At 39.2% G+C, this 10,770-nt stretch overlaps 1 protein-coding gene across 1 annotated transcript in view; it reads right to left on the reverse strand.

Moving 5' to 3' along the window:
* Nucleotides 1-1,950: 1,950 nt before the first annotated feature.
* The window catches only part of LOC139743265 (synaptic vesicle 2-related protein-like), a 15,229-nt gene continuing 6,409 nt past the window's right edge, over nt 1,951-10,770 (reverse strand). The window contains exons 6-10 of the mRNA XM_071653760.1: nt 10,333-10,458; nt 7,460-7,533; nt 6,494-6,763; nt 3,171-3,329; nt 1,951-2,062 (exon numbers count right to left, since the gene is read on the reverse strand). Coding sequence (XP_071509861.1) covers nt 1,951-2,062; nt 3,171-3,329; nt 6,494-6,763; nt 7,460-7,533; nt 10,333-10,458 — 741 coding nt within the window. The remainder of the gene's footprint in view (nt 2,063-3,170; nt 3,330-6,493; nt 6,764-7,459; nt 7,534-10,332; nt 10,459-10,770) is intronic.

Here is a 10,770-nt window from a genome sequence, read left to right on the forward strand (position 1 = left end):
TTGCGAAATAGATTCTCACAGACATTACTGCAAGAGAAACAGACGGAGGAAAAAGTTAATAGAGATAACAATCAGAATAATTGATTTGGTTTTGTCATGGATGAGAAGTGATGGAATATACAAAAAATGCCTGTTGCAGGTCAATTCTTAAAGGAAACCAAAACTCAAAGAGAAATGTGGATTGAGTGAAAGCAGCAACATTAGTAGAACACATCAGTGAAAGTTTGGGGAAAATCGGACAATCGATGCAAAAGTTATGAACTTTATTTAGTTTTGGTATAGGAACCGCTGGATGAAGGAGACTACAAGAGGTTATGATGTCATGTGTGGACAACAATATAAAGAAAATATAAAGGCAATTCCACAAAATTTCATTTTTCATAAAAATTACACATATTCCATCAACTTGATACTGACATATTGTTAAAGGGATAGTACAGTATTGGTGGAGATGAGAATATTGGGCTTTTAACTTTTTGTGAGATACCAAGAAAACACTTTTGATATAGTACAGAGCATACCATTTTAAGAGGAATTTAAAGGTTATTTGATGAAAATCTGGTTTGGAATGAATGAAACATCCAAAAACAAAGTAAAACAAAGAGATCGTAATAAAGTGTGGGTCCCACACTTTATTAGAATCGCTCTTTTTTTTATATCTCAGCCATTTCAAAACTAATTTTCATCAAACAAACGTTGAATTCCTCATAGAATTACATGCTCTTTCATATTTTATAAGAGGTTTCTCATTATCTCACCAAAAATGCTAGAAACCTGAAATTATGTCTCAACCAAAACTGTACGATCCCTTTAAGGGTAGCAATTATTCCCCCTGCTTTCTGAAAGCGGTTAGTCAAGTGCTTTTTCATTATGCTGAAAAAGGTGAATTTTTGTGGAATTCCCTTAATATTTTCTTTGTATTGTTGTCCACACATGACGTCATAACCGCTAGTAGTCTCCTCATCCAGCGGTACCGACATCAAAACTTTAAAATTCATAACTTTTGCATCGAATGACCGATTTTCCACAAACTTTCACTGATGTGTTCTACTGATGTTGCTGCTTTCACTCAATCCACATTTCTCTTTGGGTTTGGGTTTCCTTTAACCATGAACGGAAGTATAAGCGAATGCCTCATTAAACAGGGGAAAAGAATAACAAGTGTACTTCGAACTTTTCACTCATGGTGACCTGTTCGACAAGAAACTAAGAAACAAATCTCCGGTATTTCAAAAACAACAGCAAAGACCAGTTTTTCAAAAATTCGAAATAAGCTCCCTGAGAAGCGAGAAAGGGTACTATGATATAGCATGCTGGAAAGAATAGCGTCGATGGAATAATTCTTCTAATAACATACAATATACATGATCATAAACTCAAACACGCACGGATGCATAGATACATACAAAATACATTAATTTGCCTATTCCTACCCTTCCTTGCGAAATCGAAAATTCAAGAATAGATTAATGTATAAGCGGATCTGTTCACTCTAAAATGAAAAAAAAAGCGCACCATTTAAACATATCACTGTAAGTGCTAATAGTGTTTGAATCTTTAAATAGCCACTCAGTAAAGAATACAAGATAACGACGCAATTATTCATTCGTGAAAGATGAAACGGCTGTTGACAAAAAAAAAACCCGAACAAACAAGTAAAGTCAAATTGGACAGAACTAAATGGCTAATTAGTGATGTCTTAAAGAATACTTTCAGTCGAAACGACGATCCTATAAAGAAGAGTTTTCCCTTTTATTTTGACGAAATATGCTTAAAAAGTTGAGCTATTCATAATATCTCCAGGTCCTGGTCAGAGCAGCGGTTTTGTGTGTGGTTGTGTGTGTGTGTGTGTGTGTGTGTGTGTGTGTGTGTGTGTGTGTGTGTCTTTGGGAAAAACATAAATGAAAATGAAATTATTCTGAGGTATATTTATGGGAGAAGACCTTACTTCTAGCTGTTTTCCCGCTGTATCGATTGGTAGTAGAATGCCAGACACGGCACCGATGAGACACAATCCAGCATACACAGCGATGCCTTTGGCTGGATGATCCACCAGGTAACTCTGAAATAATCAGATTACGTAACATTTCTATGGTTACTCCTGTTGTGAATGAATATCAGTGTTATCACCATGATAAATTTAAATGGGAATGAATGTCTTTAGAAAAACCAAGTATTATAAATCACGTAAATCATAGAAATGTATTCACCCAGTATTCACGGAAGGCTCTCTTTTCCTGTCCCATTTTAACTTGATAATCCTAATGCACTCTCGCTACACTCGATATTATTAAAGAAAATGAATTTATAGCACAACAGACAAAATTGCCAGCGAAAGGCAACTAAAGTTCTTTGATGTTTAACGGACGGTATCTTGTGGGAAACAAAAAGAATAGTCAGTGTCATGACCCAGAGTATAATGAAAAGAAAAAATGCAGACCTGTTAGGTGAAGGTGTACTATCGTCTAATAGGGAGAACTGCTCGACTGAAACAAGCAAGCAAGCAAGCAAGCAAGCAAGCAAGCAAGCAAACAAACAAACAAACAAACAAACTGCAATACAGTGCTCCTGCCGAGTTACAAGATAGCATTTGGCCAAGTCTTTCCACGCGGTTCAAATTTGAATACTTGGAATGCCCTATGAATATTTATCTTAAGACCGCGGTTCCTGCTATCTACTGCTGATGTGAAGTGAGGCACGCGGTTTTAAAAATGCGTTCTTTAATATGCACAGCATTGGTATGGTAGAGCACTGTTCAGATCGAACCCTGCAGCGTGTGTGGCATTTAACATACACACAAACAATATTAGTATACATGTAGGCCCTACTTCGAACACAAGTTGTACTTAGTAATGTGTATGAAGCGTAATGTTTTGGTGTTACTATACAATGCCAAACTTCTACTTTGATAATCGTCAGAATAACATTATTTCAAAAATTTACTTTTCTTTTCAGGAGGGATATCCCGGAGAGCTAATTCTTAATTTGTGTTTGTTTCGTAAAAATGAAAGAATTAAAGGAACACCAAAGTGCACTTGTAGATTTTGTTCTTTTGCGGCCGCTTTGTTGCTTTCAAACTAAAAGGCGTTCCATGGCTCCAGACATGATACTATATACAAATTGCTATTTGCGATGCAGTAAATCTACATCGACGTACGTCGGCAACAAACGGTGTGAGGGCACCCGCCAACTTTGCGAACAGCTGGCAGGTTACTACCGCTGATGCCCTGGTGTAGGTAGCGTAGGCCTCCACCGCATAGAGAAACAGGATGCCGTACGTGCCTAGAGTTAAACACCTTATCACGAGGATGAATCCAGTCGGGTTCGTTCTGCAGGTGGGTTGATGCATAATATACAGTATGCATAAATGGTTAATTAAGTACGGGCCAGCGATTGGACGAACATGATCACGTGACAGCGTACCAGTTGGTATGATTAATGATTATGGGTATTAAAATGAGAGGTTCCCCCTACCCCTATTGCAGACAGCGTAAAACATTGGGGGGGGGGGGGGAGAGAATAACAAAATCAACCATTTGGTATACAAGACGCCAGAGCGAGCGAGAATAATTCATGAGTCTTTGAAACGTGGTCTCATATGAATGTCACAAAAATATCGCCAGATGGAGTGGAGGTGATGTGATTAAATCTCGACTCTTTTTGCTTAGGACATTGCTTCGGTTGTATTCCAGGTGTTATCCTTTGTTCATTGATATAATTTACAAAAGGTTTTTTTTTTTCCCTGTCATCTCACTTTAAAAAGATAATATAGTATTGGTTGAGATTATGATTGGGCTTTCAACTTTTTGCAAGATACCAAGAAACCACTCAGAACAGAGCATAATCATTCTAAGAGGAATTCAAGGTTTATTCGATTAAAATCGGTTTTGGAAAACCTTGAATTCTAAGAGGAATCCAATGTTTATTCGATTAAAATCAGTTTTGCAATGGCTGAAGCATCCAGAAACAAAGTAAAACAAAGCGATCGTAATGAGAGGTGGGTCCCACCTTTTATTCAGATTGCTCTGTTTTGAATATGTCAGCCATTTCAAAACCAATTTTCATCAAATAAACGTTGAATCCCTCTCGGAATTACAGGCTCTTTCACATTTCATAAGAGGTTTCTCATTATCTCACCAAAAATGTTAGAAACCTGAAGTTAGGTCTCAACCAAAACTATACGATCCCTTTAAAGAATAATACCCGTAGTTTAGTTTTTTTTTGTTGTTGTTGTTGTTGCTTTGTGACACCGTTATAATCACCTGTTAAAGGTACACATCAGACATATGAGAAACACGGATGAGAGAAAGAGGGAAGAATACATCGCCCGACGCCTGCCCATCAGTAAGACAAAAACCATCGCGACAGGTGCGGCTGTCATCAAATTCAGAAAATAGAGAGATAAACAAACCATGAGACACTGTTAAAGGCATAATTTACCATTTGCTGATGAAACAAAAACCCAGCATTCGTGCTTTAAAATAGTTCTAAAATGTGAGTTAGGGATAGAAACAACCACTGTAAAAAATTGAATCCGTGTAATCGATGTTAAGTGTTGTTATATGCACAAAATGTGAACAATAGTTAAAATAAAGATGTTTCCAGACTAAACCGTCTACACTTACGGTTTATTGAGAAAAACACTAATATCTCCTAATACTTAGGCTTTACTGCGAAAATCTTATATGGTAGGATATTTGTGATACAACAGACCTACACATATGCATCATATGTGATGTCTTGGAACATTTTTTATATCACTGCTCCCAAAGGTAAACTGAACCTTAAAGATACATATCGCATCACACATTTGGGGTGACAGCGAATAAAACTGGTGGGTCCACAAGTCAAGATGAAAGAAATTGGATTGTCTAGGGTTACACATATCTAAGCAAATCAATTCCTATCTCACTGAGCGGCGAACGTTTGCGAATGTAGCGAATTTGAGATTCGCCAAATTTTCTAACGAATGTTTGCGAAAAATCAAGGTTCGCTTCTGCCATTAGCGACAGTTAGCGACTTTTAGCGATGTTCAGCGACAATTAGCAACACTTGAGCGAATGTTTGCGAAAGTGTTTTCGAAACACAGGTGGCGACTATTAGCGACTGTTAGCAAATATTAGCGACAGTTTTGCTAATATTAGTAACTGTTTGCAAATCCCTTGCGACAATTTGCGAATGTTTTGGGACGTGAAAAGTACCAAGCGATTATGTATAGTCAGACCCATAAAACGAACTTACAACCTTCCGCTGCATTCAGATCTCTTGTGACCACCGTTCAAGATGGATTTCCAGAATATGGAAATGAATTTCTGCCAAGAAGAGGCTCAACGTGTTGCTGTATCCTTGAAGAGCTGCTTTGCCTTCATGGCTGCTGCTACAGCCATCGTGCAGCTTAAAGCGGGTTTCCCACTATCACGAGTGTTTTGCGAATGTTTGCAACTGTTAGCGAAAATACAAATTCGCAAAGAAATGTTGAACCTGTTAAAAATTTCTTTGCGACAAGAAAAACTGCTTGCGACAATAAAAACCGTTTGAGAACTTTCTTGCAACTGTTAACGAACCTTTTGCAACCCTTTACGAACCCTGGCGAAATCCTAAATTCGCTACGTTCGCAAACGTTCGCCGCTCAGTGAGATACCCCCTTTACACTGCAACAAAAAATCTCTCAAACCCTATCGATCTTAGGTGAGGCTTTTTTTGTGTGTGTGTGAATGTTCTTTTTTTTTAAAGTGTTGCTAAAATAAAATTGTTCCCTTCACACAAAATGAGTGGGAGAAAGAAACATTGTCAAAATAAATGAATTAATCAAGAAGTTCATAATCATCACCACTTCTATATCATATTACACAGGGGCAGTAGAGCGTTTTTGAGTATGAAGGGCTGCGAGGCGGGGTGAGGATGGGTGAGTCAAAGATTAAAGGGAAGGGTCAATTGGAAATCATCCCGTAATTTGTTATATTATCACCATTAGATTACAACCTCACAATGTGAAAGAAAGTAATAGATTACAGAGGGGGCTGCTTGTTTGTAAATACAATAATACCATTCATAGCAGCATGCATTCCCAACAGGAAAGCTACAATCAAATAAGCTTCGATGTTGTCATGGTAACATTGAAACACGTAAAATGCATCTCAATTGATAGGAAACGACAAGTCATTCTCTCGTCTTTCATGAAAACTCCCGATCAGCCACACCCCTCCCTTCCCATTTGGGTGATGCTTGTTATTCCGATGGTTCGTTATTCCGAAACGCACAAATTCCCTATGGTTTACCTAGATGTTCGTTAATCTCAGAGTGATATAGAGTTCGTTAATCCGAACGGTTTTTTGCAATGTTCTGAAGGTTCGTTAACCCGAAAAAGAAAAGAATGCGCGTCCTAGCGAACCTTTGGAATTACAAACTTTATTTCGTTTTCGGAGTAACAAACTTTCAGAATATAACGAACCTTATTTCACTTCCAGATTAAAGAACTTTCGGAATAACGAACCTTTTGAATAACGAACTGTTACCACCATTTGTACCGAATAGATCTCCGATGCTAGCAATCAGTGTTTGTAGGTATTCGTCCAGTGCCACCGGCATGTTGCATGGCGACGATAGTCCATATTCGCACAGGTAGCCGTCGTTCGGCTTGTACGAGGCGGTGGCTATCGTAGAGTTACCCTCGTCGTCAGGCTGAGGCTGCGCGTTGGCGTACAATTCAACGATGTGATTAGTTGCCAGGGCGATGCCATAGTAACTGAAATATGCCGTGAATCTGTTCAGCACAAGCAACACAGAGGAAGTTCCAGGGCTTGTTTTTTTTTTTTTTTTTTTTTTTTTTTTTTCTGGTGATCAGATCTAGATATTGTTAGCGCATTGTTGCGACATGGTTTAATCTAGTTTTTCGCCTTTACAATACTGCAATTTCAGCGCACACTCAACAAAGCAAAGTCAACACTGGGCTATCTTGGAGGGGAAAAAAAAAACCTGGGAGGGGATCTAAAGCCCCCTTCCCCCCCCCCCCCGACAGTTCGAAGTTCAAAGTTCAAATTGAAAGTTCAATTTCAAAGTTCAAATTCAAGATCTCAGCTGTTGATCATCCAATCACACCCAAATTCATCGTGTGTGTTCGTTATTATGTTTCCTACAAGATTGCATAGTAAATTTAATGATATTGATTTTATTTCGTATACATACGTAATAAATTATGCAAATATGGGTTTTTTTTCAGATTTGGCATTTCTATTGTAAAGTTTTGAATTTGTTTAAAATTGTATAAAAAAATAACCTAAGTTGTGACATTATTAGTTTATTCAGTGTGTCGCGCATCCTGAAAGAAATTGGTTACTTTCATTTTTTTTTTTTAGTGATACTTGATAGGACGGGGTGGAAGTTGGCACTGTCTTTTTTTTCTTTTTTTTTGCGGGGAGGGGGATAGAGGTAATGCAGGTTTTTCACCTCTTACACTTACCCTATGATCCAAACGATGACACTCTGTCGTATCAGATTTTTCTTGACGAGACGAACAAGATTTACAGAGCTTTCCTGAATAAATAAAAAAGCAGTACAGAACAGATTGAACAGAATATTCTGCGATAAATCGCCGAGGAGAGCAGTTCTAAATCCCACTCCAGGGCCGGCGCAGCCGTGGGGGCCGTGGGGGCTCGGGCCCCCACACTTTTTGTGCACCATACAAAGGAATACATAAGGTGTCATCACTTTGTTAACTCATGAAACCCGGAAGTGGGCCCCCACACTTTTGAAAACACTGCGCCGTTCCTGCACTCTATTCTTGTCGAGCCCACCGGAGGTGAGTGGAGACTCAGGGATCGCCTGCGGCGTCTATCCGTCCATCGTCCGTCCGTAACGCTACAAAAACTTAAATAACTCTCTACTGAAGATTTCAATTTCAATCAAACTTGGAGGGAAGAGTAGTTATACAAAGATACATATTTTACCAAACATAAAGGTCACCTCAAGGTCAAAGGTCACAGGCAGGGTTCAAGGAACTTTAGAGCCCAATGTTAAGTTTTTACGGCGCTTTTCGATCATGGCTCATAACTTTTGATGTAGGGCCTATGTATGTCCGTTTGTAACCAAACTTGGATGGTAGATGTCCATTGGAAATTTGAAGGTCACCACAAGGTCCAAGGTCACAGACAGGGGTCACCGAACGCTTAGGGCCCAATGTTAACTTTATACGGCGCGTTGTGATTATGGCTCAAAACTTTTGATCCATTGTCTGTTTGTGACCAAACTTGGGTGGTAGATGTCCCTTGGGGAGTTCAAGGTCACCACAAGATCAAAGGTCACAAACAGGGGTCAACGAACTTTTAGGGCCCAATGTTAAGTTTTTACGACGCGTCTCGATTATGGCTCATAACTTTTGATCCCTAAATCCGTTTGCGACCAAACTTGGATGATAGATGTCCCTTGGGGAGTAGAAGGTCACTACAAGGTCAATGGTCATAGGCGGGGTCAATGAACTTCCAGGAGTTAGAAAAACATTAACTTCTTCTACGCGAATGGGCGAGACACATTTTGCACTTGCCGTGTCTACAATCAGAATAATATCTGACACGGCAAAGATGATCTAGCGGCAGATGTGCTAAACCTACGCCAATATAATAGTGCGTTTGCATGTCTTTATGCACGTATTGTGTATGTGTGAATGTTGTATGTATGCCAGTGTCCGCGCATGTGACCTTTTACGTACGCTATCTTGAGTTTGTCTGCTTTTGTTTGACATTTTTTTGTGTGTGTGTGAGGCATTAGCTGCACGTTATATTACTTTAGGTTACTCATAGCATATCGCCCTTCGACGAAGCTGCTTGACCTTTTCTATGCCCCACTATGTATGTTTACATGAATCTTCAGCACTTGGTCATGAAATCAAAACAAGATGTTTACCAGTCGACGGTATCCCACAAGTTGTCCGCTTGGCAATGGCCTGGAATTCCGACGAGCCAGTGTTTCAAGAAGTTCCCGGGCTTTTTCTGTCCAACCGCGGAGGGCGTAATATCGCGGCGAGTTTGGTATCAGCTTTCAAAATAATATGAAGACAATGATAAAGATAGGGAAAACATGAACAAATTGGTAAGGAATTTGCATGATATGATACGAAGATACAATCATTTTCTATCTAGTGAATCAATCAGCCTCCAGCTCTGCCAGCATTGATAACGAAGACAAACAGATTTTGCACGCAACAAATTAGTAGGCCTATTGAAGGTACATAATCACGCACTTAAAGGGAACCTCCGGATGATTTTCAGACTTTTACATTTGAACAACTATAAATTGGTTAAACTGAGTACACAGTTTCAGAATTGAAAGTGATTGGGATGAGGAATGAGGATGTTTTCAAAATTTATAACAAATTGCAATGAACAAGGATGATGACATGGCAGCCTCACCATAAGAATGTATGAGTTGGGGCTCAAGGAAGCAGAACAAAAGAAAAAGGCATGCATAGATTTTTCACAGGTGAATTTGTAGAGCAAGTGGTATTGTAATGGAATTACACTGCTACATTTCTGAAATATATGAGGCTCTGATGTCATCGACACTGTTCAGTGTAATTTGTTTAAGATTTTAAATTCATTGGTTTCTCTGCTCAAGGACCACAATAAATTCCACGAATTTAGACACGGAGTTGTCGATTTATGTACTGCATGATGTGAAATCATGAAAATCGTCCGGAATGCCCCTTTAATATTGAACTTCATAATACCAAAGATATCTTTGATACTACTGGCGTAATTTCGTGAAGGAAACATGGCCACACTTTGATTACTTGCCAGCCACGTTTATGGTCATTATTTTGATCTTTACACTTTGTACGGAGCATAAAAAAATGGCGTACACAACATAGGGGAGGAGGGAAAACCTTCAGCTATGCCTGCCTATCAGGTCAGCCTTCATGACCGGACAATAACAGGGAAGTTCCTTGCACATTTAAAGCATTAACCCGTTCCATTCGGGAACCTGGTAGCCTGTGTATTAAGTCTATGGGGATTTCATAATTCGGTATGAAACAGGCTAAGATATTTTGAATATGACCAGCAGCCATTTAATGACTTTATTCCACGCAAAAGAATGCAGAAGAGAAGGTGCACTGTTCAAAAATATCAAAAACTTCTTGAATTGTCCTTCCATTCCACATTAGTTCACTCAACTCTGCTTGTAACAGTCGTCTATGCTTGTCCTTCAAAATTGACGTAACTTGCGGCTTTTACGGTCCTTCACTCCTAGTAAGTACCCTGAGAATTTAAGAGCTCAGCCTTAACATCAGGTTTAGGGCCGTCGCGTTTGGAATTACAGGGCTGATAAATTAATTCTTACCCAAGCCGTTGCCAGGACGAGAAATGCTGGTATACCAGCGCACGCCGCCTGCCAGCGCCATCCCAGGCTTGGCACCACAAGGAAACCAGTGGTTGCAATATAGAGGGCGCCACACCCGGCGGAAAACTGACCATAAACAAAAAGGAACCATAATTTAAGGGAATGACTAGATTTACAGTGAGTGCGCTTGCTTCAGTTCCGTTCAGTTCTATTTCTTCATTCCACTGTGACACAAAAACGCTAACAACTTGGTGATATCATCGTATACAAAAATTCACATGGTTTATTACGCACAAAATAGTCCATAAAAAAGTGTCAACATTATTGTATACACAATTAAGATACATCATTACGTTGCACATGCAAACGAAAAACGTTCAAAACAATGATATAAAACAATTTCATTTTAATGTACACTAAAAAAAGAGGAGCTGCTTT

Source organism: Diadema antillarum, unplaced genomic scaffold (genome assembly GCF_040938485.1).
Source record: "Diadema antillarum isolate AM-2024a unplaced genomic scaffold, OU_Dant_1.0 seq00001062_RagTag, whole genome shotgun sequence".
Taxonomy (NCBI): domain Eukaryota; kingdom Metazoa; phylum Echinodermata; class Echinoidea; order Diadematoida; family Diadematidae; genus Diadema; species Diadema antillarum.